General features: G+C 33.4%; 1 protein-coding gene and 1 long non-coding RNA gene across 2 annotated transcripts in view; both read left to right on the forward strand.

Moving 5' to 3' along the window:
* The first annotated feature begins 358 nt into the window (after positions 1 to 358).
* The window catches only part of LOC111417542 (potassium voltage-gated channel subfamily A regulatory beta subunit hyperkinetic), a 47284-nt gene continuing 24229 nt past the window's right edge, over positions 359 to 23413 (forward strand). Inside the window, exons 1-2 of the mRNA XM_071196987.1 lie at positions 359 to 397; positions 467 to 633. Of these exons, the coding sequence (XP_071053088.1) occupies positions 359 to 397; positions 467 to 633 (206 nt within the window). The remainder of the gene's footprint in view (positions 398 to 466; positions 634 to 23413) is intronic.
* LOC139430051 (uncharacterized) lies at positions 13127 to 13591 on the forward strand. Its single transcript, XR_011640621.1, has 2 exons — positions 13127 to 13239; positions 13451 to 13591. It is a non-coding gene; the product is annotated as an uncharacterized lncRNA (long non-coding RNA).

Raw genomic sequence — 23413 nt, forward strand, 5'->3', positions numbered from 1 at the left:
GCTATTTTCAATGTAAACGGATGAATTTAAAAGTTTTTTCTTTTCTCATTTTATCAAAATATTTCAGGTAGGTTCTAGGTAGTTTTTGAAATATAAAATAAAAATAATTTAAGAAATTATTGATTATTAAGATTCAGGAATTCAGAATTTTTGAAGTGGTGAAATCTTGATTTAATCTTTTGAGAAGAAATCTTTTCAAAGTTCATTCCAAAATAAAAATATGTTTATACGAATGTATTTTAATAAATTTTCAAAAATAACTATGAAAAACACCTACTAGATGTTACAAAACCCAAAATAAGTGACGTTATTTTCTGTTGACGTTCAGTTGGCAGAATCGTTTTGACAAACGCGCGCGATGGTTGTTCGCCGTCCACTTCTTCTTACGCAAGTTGAAGTTTAGTTTAGAAACTCAAAGTTAACATAGACTCTCCATCTATAGTGTTTTTTTACTAACTATTTTTAGGAACACCAGCGCTCCCAACGGGAACAGTGGGAGATCAGACAACTCGACCACGATCTGCTGCAACAGCGCCACTCGGAGCGAGAGCGCGAACGGGAGTTGCGCGAACTAGCAGCCGAACAGAAAATTCAACTGGCAGATGACCAGGACGAGCTGAGCTTACAATCTGTGTAAGTGCCAGAAATAAAAAAGTTTTTTTCAAAGATTTTTATTTTATTGGTTTTGCTTCTTAAAAAGCGTTCTTAAAAGCTTGTAGCTTATTTAAAATTTAAATCCAATAATCTCTGGTTGAGCTTTTAATTTAAAACATAAAAGAATTTTGTGTGAAGAGGAAAAATGGGTTTCTGAACCAATTTATTTTTGTTTCCTTATAACGTTCCTCCTTATAACATTATCCACATAAATTGATTTCCAATTAATTACCTGCCATTGTTCGGAATTAATTCTCATCGAATCAGCTGTAAACGACACATTCCAAAAGCAATTAACTTATAACATTACCCTAATTAACCCAATTTAATAATAAATTGATTATCGATGCGAACAATTTTTTTTGTTCTAAAACTAAATGATTACATGATCATATCTGTTTATTAATTAACATGCTATACATACGTTTGTTGTATTAGTTGTAGGCCATCCACGTACTCCACTCTAATAATAATTAATATATGTTAATGGCATACCATCGCTTCGATTATTACGCCACATTTAGTCGGTTCGAACATGTCCGAAACGTGTACATTAAGTCGATAATTCATGAATAGAAAATTATTTGATTTGTTCCTATTTTCTGTGACATTTCAAAAGACCGTTTCGTGTCGAAAAAAGTAATAAAGAATAGAAATGACATCAAATTCAACAACGTGACATGATATATATAAAGTAAAAGAATGAAAAAAGGGGATGCCCTTTGTCGTGAAAGTCGGTAATTGCTAGGAAAAAGAGGTCTGAAACGGAGAAGGACTCTCCCCATGGAGAATTTGAAACGAATTCGAGTTCGGTTAAGCAAAAATTTCTCATTACGTTTTACCACTTGAAGGACGGACTGACGTTTTTTGGGTGCTCTTCTCAGCACATTTTCTTGTTTTTTTTTTTTTTTATAAAATAATGTTCTATCGAAGATTGAGGTTAATTGGAAAATTTCTTAAAATAACATTGAGATTAAAAACAAATATAGTATAATCTCGACTTTAGATTAATATTATCTATTTAATACATTCGGGACTAGACTTTTCCGGGAGAATTTTCTCTTTTCAACCTTCAAGGACTTGGTGGTTATCTTTGAAAACATCACCGAATGTAAAACGGAGGCTATATTGCTTGAAAATAATGAAAAAAATAACCACTCCGTTTTCGAAGACATCGGCCGCCCTGATCATCATGGACACCCTGTAGACGTTCATCTGCCAATTCATTATCATTTAGGTTGGGATGTTATGGCGACTTCAAAATCGTCGTCCCACTTAGAAACAAGCAATAAGTAGTTTTTTAGTAGAAATATTTAGTGTTGTCTAAGTAGTAAGCAGTTTAGCCAACAGTATCTAGTTTTTTGCCAGGAGTATGTAATGTTTGGACATCATATTGGACTCGAATAAAACAAATGAAATGGAGGTATCAAGAAATAAGACAACTTTTATGATAATGAAAGAAAACCTAACTAAAAACTAACACTGTTGTCCTCTTGTGGAAGTTCTTTTCAGGAGTATCTAGCGGTCTGATAGCAGTAAGTAGTGCTTTGGTTACGACATCTCCTCTTTTCAAGCAAATCGTAGCATTTTTTAGCAGTATCTAGCATTCTGGAAGCAGTAGGTAGCTTTTTACAAAGGATATCTCCTATTTTCAGGCAGTTACTAGTCTTTTGAAAGCAATATCTCGCTTTTACAAATAGATAATAGTCTTTTCCAGCAGTATTTAGCGTTCTCGAGCAGTAAGTAGTCTTTGGGAAACAGTATCTTCTTCCTCCAAACAGTTAAAAATCTTTTGCCAGCAGTATTTAGCATTCTAGAAGTTGTAGGAAACTTTTGGAAACAGTATCTCTCTTTACCAAGCAGTTATTAGTTTTTTGTCAACAGTATCTAGTCTTCTAAAACCAGTGTCTAACATTCTGGAAGCGGTAGGTAATTAAGAATAAGAATAATTAAGAATTTTCTCCTTTCAACCTTCAAAGACTTGGTGACTATCTTTGGAAACATCACCTTTCCAAGTAGGTAGTAGTCTTTTCCAGCAGTATTTAGCGCTCTGGAAGCAGTAAATAGCAGAGAATTTGAAACGAATTCGAGTTCGGTTAAGCAAAAATTTCTCAATACGTTTTACAACGTGAAGGACGGTCTGGCGGTTTTTGAGTGCTTTCTCAACACGTTTTCTTTTTTTTTATAAAATAATCTATCGAAAATTGAGGTTAATTGGAAAATTTCTTAAAATAACATTGAGATTAAAAACAAATATAGTATAATCTCGATATAACGGACTTTATATAATTAATATTATCTATTTAATACATTCGGGACTAGACTTTTTCGGGAGAATTTTCTCTTTTCAACCTTCAAGGACTTGGTGGTTATCTTTGAATACATCACCGGATGTAAAACGGAGGCTATATTGCTTGAAAATAATGAAAAAAGTAACCACGCCCGTTTTCGAAGACATCGGCCGACCTGATCATCACGGACACGAGAATATTTAATACTTTCGCATAGCTTATCTGTAGACGTTCATCTGCCAATTCATTATCATTTAGGTTGGGATGTTTTGGCGACTTCAAAATCGTCGTCCCACTTAGAAACAAGCAATAAGTAGTTTTTTAGTAGAAATATTTAGTGTTATAAGTAGTTTAAGTAGTAAGTAGTTTAGCCAACAGTATCTAGGCTTTTCCAAGCAGTTGACAGCTTTTTGCCAGGAGTATGTAATGTTTGGACATCATATTGGACTGGAATAAAACAAATGAAATGGAGGTATCAAGAAATAAGACAACTTTCATGATGATGAAAGAAAACCTAACTAAAAACTAACACTGTTGTCCTCTTGTGGAAGTTCTTTTCAGGAGTATCTAGCGGTCTGATAGCAGTAAGTAGTGCTTTGGTTACGACATCTCCTCTTTTCAAGCAGATCGTAGCATTTTTAGCAGTATCTAGCATTCTGGAATCAGTTTACGAAGGATATCTCATATTTCCAGGCAGTTACTAGACTTTTGAAAGCAATATCTCGCCTTTACAAATAGATAATAGTTTTTTCCAGCAGTATTTAGCGTTCTCGAAGCAGTAAGTAGTCTTTGGGAAACAGTATCTTCTTCCTCCAAACAGTTAAAAATCTTTTGCCAGCAGTATTTAGCATTCTAGAAGTTGTAGGAAACTTTTGGAAACAGTATCTCTCTTTACCAAGCAGTTATTAGTTTTTTGTCAACAGTATCTAGTCTTCTAAAACCAGTGTCTAACGTTCTGGAAGCGGTAGGTAATTAAGAATAAGAATAATTAAGAATTTTCTCCTTTCAACCTTCAAAGACTTGGTGACTATCTTTGGAAACATCACCTTTCCAAGTAGGTAGTAGTCTTTTCCAGCAGTATTTAGCGCTCTGGAAGCAGTAAATAGCAGAGAATTTGAAACGAATTCGAGTTCGGTTAAGCAAAAATTTCTTAATACGTTTTACAACGTGAAGGACGGTCTGGCAGTTTTTGAGTGCTCTTCTCAACACATTTTCTTTTTTTTTTATAAAATAATCTATCGAAAATTGAGGTTAATTGGAAAATTTCTTAAAATAACATTGAGATTAAAAACAAATATAGTATGTATAATCTCGATATAACGGACTTTATACATATAATTAATATTATCTATTTAATACATTCGGGACTTGGTGGTTATCTTTGAAAACATCACCGGATGTAAAACGGAGGCTATATTGCTTGAAAATAATGAAAAAAGTAACCACGGCCGTTTTCGAAGACATCGGCCGCCCTAATCATCACGGACACGAGAATATTTAATACTTTCGCATAGCTTATCTGTAGACGCTCATCTGCCAATTCATTATCATTTAGGTTGGGATGTTTTGGCGACTTCAAAATCGTCGTCCCACTTAGAAACAAGCAATAAGTAGTTTTTTAGTAGAAATATTTAGTCTTGTGTAAGTAGTAAGTAGTCTTTAGCCAACAATATCTAGGCTTTTCCAAGAAGTTGACAGTTTTTTGCCAGTAGTATGTAATGTTTGGAAACAGTAGAAAGCAGATTGAGGACCGATGGCGAGCAGCTATAGACATCATATTGGACTGGTGTAAAACAAATGAAATGGAGGTATCATGAAATTAGACAACTTTTATGATGATGAAAGAAAACCTAACTAAAAACTAACACTATTGTTCTCTTGTGGAAGTTCTTTTCGGGAGTATCTAGCGATCTGATAGCAGTAAGTAGTATTTTGGTTGCGGCATTTCCTCTTTCCAAGCAGATCGTAGCATTTTTTAGTAGTATCTATCATTCTAGAAGCAGTATGTAGCCTTTTACAAAGTATATCTCCTATTTCCAGGCAGTTAGTAGTCTTTTGAAAGTAATATTTCGCCTTTACAAATAGATAATAGTCTTTTCCAGCAGTATTTAGCGTTCTGGAAGCAGTAAGTAGTCTTTGGGACACAGTATCTCTTTCCTCCAACTTCTTTAGCCAACAGTATCTAGGTTTTTCCAAGCAGCTCACAGTTTTTTGTCAGTAGTATGTAATGTTTGGAAACAGTAGGAAACAATATAGTATAAACACTATATTGGACTGGTATAAAACAAATGAAATGGAGGTATCAAGAACTTAGACAACTTTTATGATAATGAAAGAAAACCTAACTAAAAACTGACACTCTTATCCTCTTGTGGAAGTTCTTTTCAGGAGCATCTAGCGCTCTGATAACAGCATCTAGTATTCTGGAAGCAGTAGGAAACTATTGGAAACTGTATCTCTTTTTGCCAAGCAGTTATTAGTTTTTGCCAGCAGTACCTAATCTTCTAAAAGCAGTACTTAATGTTCTAGAACCTGTAGGTATTCAAGTAATCACTAGAATTTTGTGTTCCATCAAGTGTCTTACGTCAAAATTGACATTTGTATGTTGTCAAAAATTTTAACGCATCTTGTGTCATCTCAAGGATTTTAGCTATGATGGTTTCCATGCTCATCGTTATGGGTAAAGATGAAAAGATATATAGGTTAACGATGAAATCTTTTATTTTTGCAATCAGTGCTACATATGTTTTGACAGCTTAGCTATCTTCTTCAGAATCAAAACTACATCAAAATCGTGATGTAGTTTTGTAACTTTCAATTCACTAAAACATTCAGAAATACGTGAAAAACCTGATACATGTTTACTATTTTGATTTATGCTTTTGGGAGTTTAAAGAAACTGAGTCAACCCAACTTAGCCATACATATAATTCTTTCAAGATCCTTCACGTATCTGACGATAAAACTCATTTCATTTAATTGCTTAATGTTCATCACTCATCACTAACCTGTTGTTAATGTTCTTAGTCGTGCCTGAAGAAGAAGCTGTCGAAATTTATGTAGCACTGATTGCAAAAATAAAAGATTTCATCGTTAACCTATATATCTTTTTATCTCAAGGATGGTACAATCTTAAAGGGTTGCCGAATCTTTTGTTCTAAGTTCTTCATTCAGTTTCTAGTGAGCTACAAAATTAAACAACAGATTTGATTTTTGCTTAGGTTCGCTTTTTTCAGTGAAAGAAATGAAGTATTACAAAAAGTATCATGTTTCTCCTTCTTACAAACAGTTAGAAGTATTTTGCCAGCAACATGGTTTGTGGACCTTGAGGCAGTGTGTGTTACTCTACGGACCGGTTCTATAACTTTACACATTTGCTGCGTTTATATTCCTCCTTCTGATCAAAATGCATTGCTTAATTTTATTAATGAAATTAATTTAATCATTGAAGGCCATCCTAATGACAAATTTTTGATTTGTGGCGATTTTAACCTAGCTGAAATTCGGTGGTCAGCCGATCTTTCAACCGGCGTCTCCACTTCTTCTGCTCGTTCGAGTGAGTTTCTGGATGCCCTCGCCTTATGTGGTCTCAACCAATTCAATTTTCACATGAATGCCTTTCAGAACACTCTCGACTTAATTCTTGCTAATTTTTCTAATATATCTTCTATTTCATTAAGCACTCATCCTCTGATCCCTGAGGATAGTGCTCACAACACTTTAGAATTCGTTTGCTCGTTTGAAATGCCACACCGTCTTCCCACTGAATCTTCTAACGTATTTAACTTCAGACGTGCTAATTTCTCTGACATTGATTCGTATCTGTCTACTATTAACTGGGATACTGAGCTAAATACTCGTGAAGTAGACCCTGCTGTTGATTTCTTTTATTACCATTTAAATTTTGCCATTCAAAAATTTACTCCGATCAAGCGCAAATTCACTAGTGGTTTTCCGATGTGGTTTTCGCGAGATACTATCAGAGTGATCAGAGAAAAGCGAAGGGCTCATGTTAAGTGGAAACGGTATGGAAAACAAATAGATTATTTGACTTTTTCATTATTGCGAGGGCGTTCTAAGTTTCTCATTCGGCGCGACTATGGGAGGTATGTTGGTGGCGTCGAGAGCAGTATTAAAGCTAATCCTAAATACTTTTGGTCTTATATTAAAAACAAGAAAGGTGCGGATACAATTCCTACACCTATGACATTAAATGGGGCTGTTGCCGGGGACGGTAAGGGTGTCTGCTCGCTATTTGCAACATATTTCTCTTCGGTGTATGTCCCTCCCTCTGTTAATCCTGTTAATTCAATTAATTCACTTCATTCTGCTAATGCTGACCTTAATGATACTACATGTTTGGGTCCGATGCGCTTTGAGCGGTCTGAGGTTGAGGAAGCTCTTATTGCTTTAAACATAAATAAGGGTCCGGGCACTGATGGTATTCCTCCTATCCTAATAAAATCATGTTTTGAATCTCTTTCTCTACCACTTTCCATCTTATTTAACAAATCTGTAAAGGAAGGTACGTTTCCTGCCTTTTGGAAACGTGCATATATTTTGCCCATTTTCAAATCCGGTAGTCGTAACCTTATATCTAACTATCGCCCAATATCTATATTGTCAGTGTTTGGTAAGGTTTTAGAGAGACTGGTTTATACCAGACTCTTCTTTAGGCTTAAATCCAAAATCGATCCTAGACAACATGGCTTTTTGCGAATCGGTCAGTGCAGAGCAACCTGCTTGAGTACACAAATTATATTTTAACATCATTTGACCAATATTGTCAAGTTGATTCTGTTTACACCGATTTTAGCAAGGCTTTTGATCGTGTGGATCACAGCCTTCTTTTATCAAAACTTCATGGTTATGGTGTTCATGGTGGGTTGCTCCGCTGGTTTGATTCATATTTGCGAGGTAGGAGCCAGATTGTATCTGTTAACGGATATTGCTCTGACCCTATATCAGTTCCCTCGGGTGTCCCTCAGGGTAGCCACCTCGGACCCTTGCTATTTAATCTTTATGTTAACGATATTTTCAAGGTTGTGAAACATTGTCAATGTCTAATGTACGCAGATGATCTCAAGCTTTATCTGCGTATCTCCTCTCCGTTGGACTGCTCTAGACTGCAGACTGACCTTCTCAGGATTTCTGACTTTTGTACTAAAAACCACTTGACCCTAAATCTGTCTAAATGTAATGTTATTTCTTTTTCGAGAAGGAAGAATACTGTTCATTACGATTACAACATCGCTGGCGTAAACTTAACACGCGTTTCCTTTATTAGAGACCTTGGAGTGACTCTTGATCCCAAGCTTCTCTACGCACAGCACATTGACACTACTGTTAATAAGGCTTGGCGTATGCTCGGTTTCATTATGAGATCCACCTCTTCCTTTGTAAGCGTTGACGCGATTAAAAATTTATATTTCGCATATGTTTACAGTATTCTTAATTTTTGCACTGTAGTTTGGAATCCCCAATACCTTATTTATATTGAATTCAATCTAGATTTTTGAAATATCTAAACTTTAAATCTTCCATACCTTATATTAATTATCATTCGTCTTGCAGATCTTTTCGGTTAATGCCCCTTCGACAACGTCGCCTGTGTAACGACACATTATTCTTCTACAAGGTTTTACACAATATGTGTGATTCCACAGTTCTTTTGAATTCGGTCAATATTCATGTACCTCCCTGTCTTCTTCGCTTTAATTTCTTGTTCTGTACGCCTATTCCTCGCACCAATGCTTTTCGAAACTCCCCTATGTTGCGAATGGCTCGTCAGGCTGATAAGCTCGATATTGATTTGTTTCAGCATTCATTTTCTACGTTTAGGCGCATACTTTTTAATGCAGTCAGCGAATTGCCTCCTTCGTTTTGGTAGCTCGTTGGTTTCTGTTTTTGTATAATGTTTAATTTCGCCGTTACTATTGCTATTAGGCATTGTTTTATTTTATTTTACTTTTTGGCTTTTTTGCTTTATTGTATTATTATTATTGTTTTATTTTGTTTTATCTTTTTTTTGTATAAATATAATATCTGAATTCCGGTGTTTTTAGTTTAAGTTTAATTTTATTTTTAATTACTCGCCTTAATTTTGATTTTTTCTTTATTCATTTTTCCTTGGTACACGTTTTCTTTTTTTTATTGTAAATTTTTTTGTCCTGTTTCTGTACCCATAAAATTATAAATAAATAAAAAATAAGTATCTAGCATTCTGGAAGCAGTAGGTAGCCTTTTGGAAAGGATGTCTCCTATTTCCAGGCAGTTATTAGTCTTTTGGAAGCAATATCTCGCCTTCCCAAGTAGATAGTAATCTTTTCCAGCTGTATTTAGCATTCTGGAAGTAGTAACTAGGTTTTGGGAAACAGAATCTCCTTCTTCCAAACAATTAGAAGTCTTTTGCCAGCAGTATCTAGCATTTTGCAAACAGTAGGTAGCCTTTTGGAAAGGATATCTTCCATTTCCAGGTAGTTACTAATCTTTTGGAAGCAATATCCCGCCTTTCCAAGTTGATAGTAATCTTTTCCAGCAATATTTAGCGCTCTGGAAGCAGTAAGTAGTCTTTGGGACACATTATTTCAACATAATATAAATTGAATAAAATTATTTATTCAATCGGTTTAAAGTGCAAATTAAAAATTGCTCATATAGGGTTGTATTAATCCCTTATAGCGAGGTTTTATTGTATTTCCTTTCTCTTAATTGTTTAAGACTATACCGGAAAAAATCCAGTATCGTTAACTTTAAAATTAACTGCTTTTTTTATGTTTAAAAAAATTATTGAGTGCGGTTTTGTTACTTGAGCAAGCGTACGTTGCAGACTGCACTGCGGCTTAGTTTCGCCTAGTTACTGTTGGTGGCGTATCGATGGGGGGCGGTTGACGTCACAGATTGTGACGTAACTACATCTTTGTAAAGAATTTTCGTTTATATTCATATGAATAATAACGATTTCCATTTTTCTTTCCTTTCGGCAAATTTTTAGCGATAATAAAAAAATGAATGTTCTAAACATAATAAATCTAGGTCACGTGGTGATTGATTTTCAATGAATTCAGTTTATATTTTAAGTGATTTACGTAAATAAATAGTTACACAATGAATAAATAGTGGAAAATAAGTTGTGTTGAATTTTGAAATAAACCCGATGTTATTATAATTTCGAGGTGCGAAAATAGAACACTTCGCTCGTGGTCTTGTCACGCTAAGCGGAGGTGAAAATTTATTTAGCGCCAGATTCAATACACTTTGTTGCCAAGAAATGATTTCTAAATTTATTTATTTTTAGAAAGTTTTATTTTAAAATAAACATCTAAAAAGAAATTTTTTTATTTCCCAAGTTGTCGTAACAATAAAATATAAATAAAAACATTTTCGCCTTTCAAATAAAAAAAGTCATAAAGGAAGGATGAAAGAAAAGAAAAAAAAAAAAGAGTCGAAACAGCGATAAAAATCGCGAGTAGGTTTACATACCGGAAGCGCGAGGGTTTTATAAGAAGCCAAAGATTATGGGGGAAGGGGTTTCGGAAAGAGAGGGTATCTCAATCCCCGAAGCCAACCGAGGTCAGGATCATAAAAAGTCCTTTCTTCTTTCTGCCTTAAAATCTGGGGATTTGATGTACTAAAAGAAGGGGATTTCAACAAATATCCAACCGTATTTTCGGATCTCAATTTGCATATGCCCATTACATCCATAAAATTTAGTCGAAAAACTTTCAAGCAGATGTTACGTGATTGTTAAAGTTTTATAAAAAAATAAAAGTTTTAAATTTTAGAGATGTAGTTAGAGCAATTTTGTCGACATGGCGCAATTTGGATACGTTAAAGTTTTCTATTTAGTGTCCAAATCCTCCAAGATCTTATAATCCCTTTTATTAAACTTTTCAATAGCTGCCTCATATATCTCTATTACTATGTAATTTATTCGAATTCTTTTGTATGAGTTATTCGTCTGATATGTTTGATGTCTAATGGCTTAAAACAAATTGCGTTTTTAATTGACAGCATCCGGAAAAGATACTGAATTTTCAATAAACCTCTTGATGTGTCTCATGCCAGGGAAATTGGTCAAGAATAGACTGAGTCTGCTATTAGGCCACCTTACTATTCTTTTCATGGCCATCAGAAGAGGTCGTAGGTTCTGATCCGACAAGCGCAGATTCTGTATCAGCTGTATCAGCTCCAGTTAGCTCATTGGACGCTTTATTGCCAGCAACGCCGATGTAACTAGATAGTAACCAGAGTAGTCTATCATCAGAACTAAATGAGTGTAATGTTCTCTTGTTAACCGAAGCCGAAACAATTTTAATGGCAGTTATTGCATGAAGAGTGATATTGCTATTATATATAAATCATATAAATATTCATAGCTACGCTGTACATTATCTGATTTCTGTCAAACTCTTTTTGGATTTTCAATAACGACCTTATGCTCCCTTTTATTCAACTTTTCAATAGCTACCTCATATATCTCTATTACTATGCAATTTATTCGATTTTTTTTGTAGTTCTTATTCGTCTGATATGTTTGATGTCTAATGGCATAAAACAAATTGCGGTTTTAATTGACAGTATCCGGAAAAGATTCCTATTAGCATCTTGCTACTAGTTTAATTAAATCATGACTTTAAAGAAAGTTCGCTGGGTTGAATTTTCGTTTTTTTGATGTGTCTCATGCCAGGAAAATTGGCCAAGAATAGACTGAGTCTGCTATTAGGCTACCTTACTATTCTTTTCATGGTCATCACAAGTGATCGTAGGTTCTGATCCGACTGGCTCAGATTCTGTATCAGCTCCAGTTAGCTCATCAAATAGCTTATTGACAGCAACGCCGATATAATCATTATCCAAAAAGGCCCAAAGAAAAATCTTCGTAGATATCTGGATATTCAACCCAAAAAATTGTATAGAGTTAATTGAGCTGACTTTCCTGCAGTGAATATGTCTATGCTCTTAGCATAATGGTTCATAAATCCACTATAAAGATAACTTTGTGTGCAATAAAATTGAGCTGAACGTTATGCCTAAACCTCTGCTCTATTTTTAGTAATGAAGGTTGAAGTTATCCAATAAGTATGTTGTGTAAGACATGTTAACATGGTACCTGACCAGCTGTTTTTCATCCTACTGAAAGATCAGATCTCGTATAGTAGGAGGGGAGGAACGAAGTTGGGGTTGCCGAAATTTCTTGATTTCTCGATGTTTCCTCATAGTTATGCTATACATTTTCTGATTTCAGTTAAACTTTTTTTGGATTTTCAATAACGCAGCCACGCAATCACGATGGCTAAAAAAATTGTGTCTCCCCAAAACAGAAAATCTTCCCAGATAAATTATTAAGTTAAGTACTATGTCTGGTATAGAGCACCCATCCTGCTTGAGCCAGGGCGATATCATTGATATCGTCCTAGCTCAAGTGGCTGGAGATAGCAGGCTTAGAGTGTTGTTGGTTCACCCCCAACTATCTATTTTAAGTAGCAATCCTATATCTATCTAGCACCTCCTGTGTTGTCTCATTGCCTATATTTGGTACCTAGTGTTTTTTTTTTCTGCGCTCCCAACACTAGTCGCAAACGAAGACCGATTGACACAGCAAAATTCGGGTTTTCTCAGTAGATGTGGGTTCCGCCATTCAGATTTTTTCAGGACATCTAAGTTTTTAATAAACACATCAGAGAAAAAGATATCTTTACTTATCTGCTTTATCTCATACTTCGTTCATAATTGTGCGCTGCATCCCGGAATATGCAAATGTGGTCTGAAAATATCCTCTGTATCCACCTTGATCTGAGCTTCCTTCTCCAGGCAAAACTGATAAGCGGTGCTCAACAGTTACTTTATCGAATCAGCATCCGTGCAGGTGACAAGAAGCCAACCTGAGTGTACGTACAACTTGCAAACTCGATCTGCTTATAGTACATGTTCAGAACCCAAATTTGAACATCTCCGTGTAATGATGTCGCAGCTCTAAAAAGGTGGTATAGTAGAAACCACGAGAGCTGGCAGTGATATATCACTTAAAAATGGTATGAATCAAGATATGGACGTACGACTTAGATTATTTCACCACATACATTTAAATGTAGGTTATGTTAGTAATGGAGGTTATATGTCAAACATTGTCAAAGATATTATTTAATAGCTTTGTTCGTTGGGACTGCACTACTTGCACTACTTGCACTCACTTGCACTATGCAGTTTAGTGCAGATGTTGTGTGTTCGTTGGGGATAGTGCAGTTTAGTACAGTTGCACTCATACTGTTCGTTGGGCCAGGTGCAGTGCAATGTAGTGCAGCCGGTGCAAGTTAGTGCAGATTTTGTTGCACCTGCTTTCGATTAAGAGCTTTGTTCGTTGGGATTGCACTACTTGCACTCAATTGCACTATGCAGTTTAGTGCAGATGTTGTGTGTTCGTTGGGGATAGTGCAGTTTAGTGCAGTTGCACTCACTCTGTTCGTTGGGCCAGGTGCAGTGCAATTTAGTGCAGCCGGTGCAAGTTAGTGCAGATTTTGTTGCACCTGCTTTCGATTAAGTTCAATAAGTGCAGTGTAACTAAAATGGCGGAATATTTGAAAACGTGTTTTGTAATAATTAATATTAATATTAAATATTAAGAAATAAAACCTTATAATAATTAATATTTGTTGTATTAAAGAACACAGTATATTCAATCCCAGTAGAGGCAGTAGACAACTACCCCTACTTTTTTGGAATAATTTAAAAACTACCCTGTCGATTTTGGCGGCATTAAATACACTTATAGTACATTTAAAAATATTGTGTTTTTTCTCATTTAGGGGTGGCTGGTGTTAACTACCCTCACCACCCCAAATTTTTTTTTGCAAGTACTGCTTATCAATTTTGGTGCAATTTAGCATGTGATTTCTTTATACGTTAAGTAGTACTTTTGAAAGAACTAATAAGGGTTAATAGTTTGGTATAGAAAATATATTTCGCTAATAATTGAAAAAAATAAAAAATAATAATAACTGATGAATACTAAAAAACGCTACTAAAAAAACATTCTGCGATAATTTCATTTTCCACGAGTATTTCGCTGACAATCTCCTGTTTGTCCATTTCAAATATTATACACTTTTTTTATAAAAATCTGTTCGTTGGGACCACGGTTTATACACTTTTCTGACCTGCACTAAGTTGACATGATATTGCACTGACTTACACTTCATTGCACTATGACGTCTTACGAGTGCCATATCGTGCAGAGTAGTGCAGTCCCAAGGAACAAAACTAATGTTTTTCCTTGCAAAGAAAACATTTTCGGCTTGTGAAAACACTAACAGATTCATGACAACGCTCACAAGACGTTTCGATTTGAGGTTATAATTACAGAGTTACATCCCTTAGAAGAACAGACGTACTTTTTCGACGTGGCCATTTGAATTGTACAGCAGACATATTAATCTAATGCTATCTCTTTCTAACACACATTACTCTCTAGCGGTTTGAGAACTACGTATGGCATTTGTAAGAGCGGAAAACGATGATTTACTGCCAACTCTCGTGGCGTCTACTATATTAACTAAGTTTCTGGACAAGATAGTGGAAATTAGTCAATCCAACTTCGATTCTGCTCATAGTCCTTTGTGTGATGGCTGCTCAACCAGAACAGCTTCCGTTTTCTTCGGTAAAGTCATAGACGATTCTGGAATTTTGCTACTTCCTCGAAGGTTGACCTATTGAAGTGCAAGCTTGCTCGTAGACGTCGATTTTTCTGCCGGATTCTTGATTTCTTCCTAGAGTCATTTGAGGGAGGATTCGTAAAGCATAACGTTCCCCAATTATTTGCTTACATCCTTACAAGCGCACCCTTTTTGAGAGATAGATCGAGGTTTAATACTTCATATTCATACACTTTGTTGTTTTTAACTTTGGTGAGTTTGTCTTTTTTGCTTCCGGATTTAGTAATTACATCCGCATGCCCCGTAGAATGGCAGTCATCAACGGTCATGTTGTCCTCTTGATAAGCCAGGATTTGAGTACTACAGAACGGACGTACATCTTGCAAACTCGATCTTCTTATAGTACATGTACAGAACCCAAACTTGAATAGGGAATTACCCCTCTCCGTGTGATGATGTCACCTGAAAACAGGTGGCATTAACTAAGCTTTTGGACAAGATAATGAAAATTTGTCAATCCAACCTCGATTCTGCTCATAGTTAATCTTCCGTTTCTATCGGTAAAGTCGCAGTCGATTCTGGATTTTATTGCTACTACCTCGAAGGTTGATCTATTAAAGTGCAATCTCTTGCTCATAGACGTCGATTTTTCTGACGGATTCTTGATTTCTTCCAAGAGTTATTCGAGGACGGATTAGTTGGGTTATATCGTTTGCTTAGGCCCTTATAAGCGTAGCGTTTCTTGAGAGATAGATTGAAGATCGAAGTTTAATCCTCCATATTAAGGTTAAAAATAAAATACTCTGCTCCTAAGTCCACATCATTGTCGCATAACAAAGTGCTTGGCATATATTTATGCTCATTTTCATATGAAATCCAGCACCTACTAAAATTCAAACTACAATTTTGAAACTTCGGTAAAATAATGCTTTATTATCAACAAAGTTTCCGCCGAAAAAATTCACCTGTTATGTTTCCTGTACCATTGTTATCTCGAACTTTCAAAGATAATGAAATCAAAAGTGATTTAATACATTTCCTAAATAATACTAGTAAAACTAAAAAAATTAATAAAATTGACAAAAATAACTTAAATAATTGAAAATGAAACTGAGACTTAATAATGCTGTTTTTGTCAAAGCTGATAAAGGAGCGGGCATTGTCATATTAGACAGATGTATGTATACAGGGTGTCTCACGTAACTGGTTCGTTAGAACTTTTGAAGGTTCCACTATTCGTAGTGGTTTGAAATTTTGGTAGCATGGGTTGTTCATTCTAAACTTTCGATCTAAAATATTTTCAAGATGGCCACCCCTTCCGGTCTACCGGAAGTAGACCACAACTTCGTTATTTTAAATGGAATGCTATAGTTTTTATTACACCTTTCAATTATAAGTAAAAAAATATGTTGACTTTGATAAAAGTTGTTGGTACCTAGCGTTTTTTGTTTTCGAGTTATTTTGATTTTAAGTGTTTTTTGACAAATTTCACCATGGTCTTTAAAAGCCCATATCTCAGCTAACGATCATTCAAAAAAGCTCTGCATTGACACGACTACTCTACAGATGCTACCAAATAGATTGTCATTTGTTGTATCAGAGAATCTTATACAAGCTGGTCAAAAATTGAATTATCGTTTCTCAATATTCAATTGCGAGAAAGTCGAAAATTTTATATGGAACACCCCATATTTCTTTACCCTATCAGAAAGGGAATTTAATTCTCTACAAATTATCTATAAACATTCCTATACCTATTTATTGTAGTTTCCCTGATATTGGAAAATTAATCAAAATCAGAAATAAAATCCCAAAGCTCGTTTGTGTTTTTGTTAGCAGGCCAAGACATTTTGACAATTCATCGTTTAATTTATTTAAATTATTATTGGTATTATTTCTACAATTAACTATGGTTGAATAACCTTTAGCTTGCTCGCTTTTATTTACCAAAAATAACCAACAGAAAAACGAATAAATGAAACAATGAAAAACAACAATTTAATAACAGAAATTAGAATGAATAAAAACTTAGAAAAACTTAAAATTATAAAAAAATTAAAACTGTTCGATATGCTGACCATTCACCATTAAACATTTTTCAACTCTTCTTTCGACTTCTACGGTTGTGGCCCGTAGAAGTTGGTTGCCATCAATAGTACGTAGTGCACGCATTACTCTATCACGCAACTCTTGTCGTGTGTAGATCGGTGAATTGTACACTTGATTTTTTAAGTGACCCCACAAATAAAAATCCAATGGTGTTAAATCTAGAGATCGTGGAGGCCATTGCCATGAATATAAAACAAATTTAAAATATCGGCGTTGGAATAATTTGCCATGATACCTATACAATGACTTTCACTCGTGATCAAAAGTAAGTAACAACAATAACACAAATATGGACCAAAAACTGTCAAAATTCCATTGCCTTCTAATAAAAAAATCAAACGTTTTCCCGCATTCCGTGCATGCTTTGATTAATGTCCCAATATCAGGGAAACTACAATAAATAGGTATAGGAATGTTTATAGATAATTTGTAGAGAATTAAATTCCCTTTCTGATAGGGTAAAAAAATACGGGGTGTTCCATTTAAAATGTTCGACTTTCTAGCCATTGAATATAGAGAAACGGTAATTCAATTTTTGACCAGCCTGTATAAGATACTCTGATACAAGAAATGACAATCTATTTGGCAACATCTGAAGAAATTTGCCAAAAAAAGCTTAAAATCAAAATAACTCGAAAACAAAAAAATGGTAGGTACCAACAACTTTTATCAAAGTCAACATATTTTTTTATGTATAATTGAAAGGTGTAATAAAAACTATAGCATTCCATTTAAAATAACAAAGTTGTGGTCTACTTCCGGTAGACCGGAAGTGGTGGTCATCTTGAAAATATTTTAGATTGAAAGTTTAGAATGAACAACCCATGCTACCAAAATTTCAAACCTGTACGAATAGTGGAACCTAAAAAGTTCTAATGAACCAGTTACGTGAGACACCCTGTATACAGAAACCTTATGAATTTTTGCTAGAGAATAATTATAAGAAGATAAATTTTAACCCATTAGATAAAATGATCAAAAATACTCGAGACATAATTAATAAGTGTAAGGAGACTCTGACTAAGTACACGCTTGCTTATTTTCTAGATATTAAGCCTAATTTACCGTCAATTTACTCTCTACCAAAACTACATAAAGAAGGTATGCCCATCAGGCCTATAACAAATTTTGGAAATTCACCATCACAAAAACTTATCAATTTCATGTCTAACATTTTTAAACAAATTAATTTCACATCTGCTTTTTCTGTTAAAAATTCAAATCAATTCATAACTCTAACCAAAAATATTAATATTGATAATTGTTTATTAGTGTCTTCCGACGTAACTAATCTTTACCCAAGTTACTACTTTATTTCATTCAAATTTTGATAATAAAAATAATATTGACGATATTAATACTATCATTAGACATATAGTTTCACAAAATTATTGCTGTTTTAACAATGAATTTTATTCTCTCTCAGATGGTCTTCCAATGGGGATGCCAATGTCGTGCCTTTTATCAGAAATTTTTTTAGACAATATTGAAACGAACCATATAATTAATCATGTTAATACTTTTCATAAACATATTATTTCTTAGAATAGATATGTCGATGATGTTTTTTGTGTGTGGAATGGTGATATTAATGAACTTAATGAATTTCACTCTTACATCAATAAATTACACAACAAAGTTAAATTTACAATAGAGATTGAAAAAGATAAAACTATCAACTTTTTGGATTTAACTCTAACTAAAAATGAAAATAACTATTACAATTATCTATAGAAAACCTTACTATTCCATACACATCATCACACCATAATCAACATAAATTTGCTAATTTTCGATTTCTCATTAACAGGATTTATGATTATCCTCTTTTAGAATATAACAGGATTAAAGAAACTAACATCATTTTTGATTTAGCCCGTCATAATGGTTTCCCTATTGGTAAGATTACTCATCTTTTTAATAAGATACGTATACAAAAGGACCCTTTATACACAAAACATAATAATGATGCCATAATTTATAAACCCCTACAATTTAATACTTTAACTACTAAATTTCATAAAATATTTTCTAATTACAATATTAATATAGCCTTTTCAAATCGTAACACCATTTTAAATTTATTAACTAATCATACTATAAATGTTTTTGATATATTTAAAGGGAGCGGCGTGATTGTTTCGCTCTATTTGAGCATATTTAAAGAGAAAGTATACCAATTTTTAACTTTCTAGCTTGATCCGTCGCAAAGAAATTCAGACTTAAAGTACATTCTAATTAAAATAACTCAAAAACTTAAAGGACTAGGTATCAACATGTCTTATCAAAGTCGACGTATTTTTATGAGTAGAATCAGAATATGTAATAAAAACTATATCATGTCATTTAAAATAAGGTATGATTATGTCAGCACTTCGTTATGGGACAGCCTGTATCTATAAAAATATTTTTCGTTTATAGTGTGGTTAATTTGCTACAATTTTTCTCTAAAGTAGAACTTTCTAACTCGGCTCCTATAACTATGACTACATAAACATATATCTGTGACTATGACTATATACAGGTGTCCTACGAAAACGGAAAAGTACATAAATGACAAATGAGCCGAGTTACAACATTTTTCTTTATATAAAAGTTGTAGGAAATTAAACACGCTATAAATGATTACTAATTAATAATATTAATATTTTTATTAATGCAATTTTAGTGGGTTAGTTATCATATTTTGAGAACAGCCCTAATAATCTAGAATTATATTACTGCTAAAACGCTATCAAAATACACTCAGTAAAGGCTTTTGGAATTAATTTTAGTAAAATATGCAATCCTCCTATTTTCGCATTTTCTAAGTGTCAAAAAGGGTGCTAATTAAAAAATTCCTGGAAGCCCTGTTTATTGAGATTAAGAAATGAAACTTATTTTAAATTGAAGCTTAAAGCTTTCTCTTTAAAATGATGTATAATAATTGATGGGTTGGATTGGAAAAATATTGAGAAAAAAAATTTACATTGATACTTAAAAATTGTGAATGAGGAGACTGGAGACTAGAATCCGCGAACATAAAACTAAAACAAATTCTAACATCTTTAAACACCATATAGAAACTAGTCATAATATAGATTATGGAGGAGTTGAACTTTTACATTCATGCAATAAAAGTTCAAAGTTAGATTTTCTTGAAATTTTAGAAATTACTAAACACAAAAACAATAATAAATATCAACTCTTAAATGTACAACTTCAATTCTTCCGTAAACCTATCTTTTCATATTTGAATAATTTCAACTTATACATTTTTTGTTTTTTATTATGTTCAATATTTTCTCGGTCTGCTAAGTTTATTCTACAGGGTCATCCACGACGACCGTCCATTAGAACTTTACAGGGTTCTGGCCAATACAAAATTTGAAAATTCAGATTTAAGTATTATTAATTGCGTTCTCTTCGACTAAAATATTTTCAGATTTCTAGCACTTCCGGTTATACCGGAAGTCGTCACCTACTTTATTTTTTTAAATGGAACACCCTATATATTTTTACATATTTGGATTTGTCTATTTTCAAAGTTTATGAATAACTTTACTTTTTGCAATTTGATTCAGCCGTTCTCGAGTTATTCGAATTTTTCTAGAAAAATCTGCTCCAGCAGACATTTGTTAAAAAAATCAGAGAACACTCGATTTTTGGGATATCAATTTAGGATTCAGAACATGCATAAGCAACATGATGGAGTGTGTTTTGGTGCCGAGTACGGCTGTCTAGATCGTTTGGTCACTTTACTACGGCACGTTAACTTTTCGAAATTTGGAAATACCATAACTTAATTTTTTTAAATGGCACCCCCCATATCTTATTACTTAGACGTCTTCGGTGTCTCATTTTACATCTTTTATATCCCATATGTCCTATACCTAACATTTATAGTTTGGGAGATAATAAGGGTTTTTTGAAAAATGCACACATATATCGATATTTAACCTAGTGTGACCTAGTGTATAACCATATGAACTGGCCTTTTGAAAATTTGCAGACTTTTGTGTTTGATGCCAGCTATTTACTAAAATATTTTCAGGTTAATTTTCAGGGTGCTTGCGGTTACACCGGAAGAGCTGACAATTTTCATATTTCAAATGGAACACCCTGTATTTCATTACATTTTTGAAATTTTTGTTCAATTTTAGGCCCCTGTATGTTGCAGCCGACACGTACGCGCAATTATTTGGTTGCACTCTCCATAAATTATTATCAAATTCAAATAATTCTCATTACTAAATTCCAAACGTGGCATTTCTTGAGAACAGATCACTACAAAAAGTAACCTAGTCATCACACCAACAGAAATAAACCATAGCTTTAGCAAATGTCAAACTGTTTACTCTTTCCTTACCGATCCTCTGATAATACATAACCACAACAACATTCCCAACACAAAATTTTTTTTCCGGCAGTCAAAGTAGATGATTTATATATTATAAAAAGTAACGTTGTAGTTGACATTTTTGATTGAAAAATGTTATAAAACTCAGGGTGTTCCATTTAAAATATGAAAATTGTCACCTCTTCCGGTGTAACCGCAAGTACCCGGAACCTGAAAATACTTTAATATCGATATTTGTGTGCATTTTTCAATAAACCCTAATTATTTCCCAAACTATAAATGTTAGGTATAGGACATATCGGATATAAAAGATGTAAAATGAGACACCGAAGACGACTAAATAATAAAATATGGGGGTGCCATTTAAAGAAATGAAGTTATGGTACTTCCAAGTTTCGAAAAGGTAACGTGCCATAGTAAAGTGACCAAACGTTCTAGACAGCCATACTCGGCACCAAAACATACTCCATCATGTTGCTTAAGCATGTTCTGAATCCTAAATTGATACCCCAAAAATCGAGTGTTCTCTGATTTTTTGAACAAATGTCTGCTGGAGCAGATTTTTCTAGAAAAATTTGAATAACTCGAGAACGGCCGCATCAAATTGAAAAAAGTAAAGTCATTCATAAATCTTGAAAACAGACAAATCCAAATATGTAAAAATATACAGGTGTTCCATTTAAAAAAATAAAGTAGGTGGCGACTTCCGGTATAACCGGAAGTGTTAGATATTTGAAAATATTTTAGTCGAAGAGAACGCAATTGATAATACTTAAATCTGAATTTTCAAATTTGTATTTTGGCCAGAACCCTGTAAAGTTCTAATGGACGGTCGTCGTGGATGACCCTGTATATTTGATTGATTGTTTTCTAACTTGTTTTTACATTAATTTTTAGATCTCTTTGTAATATTGTCATAACGCACCACGTTTTTATTACTTCGTCCATTTTAAATTTTAATAACGATAAATTTTATATTCAGAATTTCTTTCAAAATTTAAATTTTCAATATTTCAAACCTTGTTTAATGTTGCAATCTGTGGGCTTCACTTTCTGACAGTGAGTATTTCGTTATATTTTTATATATTTTCATATTTTTACATATTTTTTATATCTATTACATATTTTAATAATAGTTACGCTCTCTGTATAGTTTTCAGCTGATGGTGGAGTGAAAACTTCGAAACCGGTACTGATATAATAGTTATTTATATTACAAGTGGGCTAGAAACATAATTACAGTACGAGTGTGGAGAATTGCACGACGTACTGTAATTATGCTCTAGCCCACGTGTGATATACAGCATTTTATCTACGACTGCTAAAAATTACTAAAAAATCAATTTCTTTAAAAAAGTGTATTTGACATTTCTAAAAATATTTTGAAATGATTGTTGTCAATTTTGAATTGTCAGTTTCAACATGTTTACTCATCTGGAATAAGTGTTTTTAAATGTAAAAACATAACAATTAATGTTTATAGTAAATAGTATTGTTTCTCTGTAAGTAGATAGCACTTTTTCTTTTGTATTGTTGCTTGTTTTAATAAATTAAGTCTGTTCTGATTAGGTTAAAAATGCGTTACGTAATGAAACCAGTGCGGTAATGAACTTCATTACGTAACTCAAATCACCTCAAATGAGTGCGGTAATGATGACTTATCCAAGCAGTCGTAGATAAATTAAATTTGTCCACGACTACCTAATAATATATACCTTATGAATGAGTTTTCTAAAACATAATGGTAGTCATTTTTCACGGAGTGAATAATAGCGGTGAATAATAATCATTATCCACGGGTAGCCATCTTGACCAGACTAATAATAATTATTTGAAACGTTAAAAGTTCAAAAAACGTCAATTTATTTTTTTTATTTATTTTTTTTTAGGAGTTTCTAAATGTTTGACATTAAAAAAACCTAAACAAATTCCTTTTTTTGTATGATTTAAGCATAAATTAATTAATTTTCCTAAAGAAAACGACGTTTTATAAAACTGACATTTAATTTTGACAAATTGTTGTGAAGTTGGTTACAGTTAGTAACATTGAATTTGTGTCACATTGACGTTTAACCTTTATTCAAAAATTTATTTAAAAAATAAATTTATGGAATCAATTTCAATAGTCGTGGACAAAGTATAGTATTCTACTCGCATATAATGAGCTATTATTCACTCAGGTTAATTATAAACTTAACCTTCGTGAATAATAGCCCTCATTATATGCTCATATAATAATATACTATTTATGCAAGTGTAAAGGTTACATCTGTGTTTTCTTTCTATATTCAAAATTTCATTATTTGCAACATGGATAATTTACATAAGGTAGTAAGATGTTAGATATCTTGATACTAATGGAAAATAAT

The sequence above is a fragment of the Onthophagus taurus genome, chromosome 6 (genome assembly GCF_036711975.1).
Source record: "Onthophagus taurus isolate NC chromosome 6, IU_Otau_3.0, whole genome shotgun sequence".
Classification (NCBI taxonomy): Eukaryota; Metazoa; Arthropoda; class Insecta; order Coleoptera; family Scarabaeidae; genus Onthophagus; species Onthophagus taurus.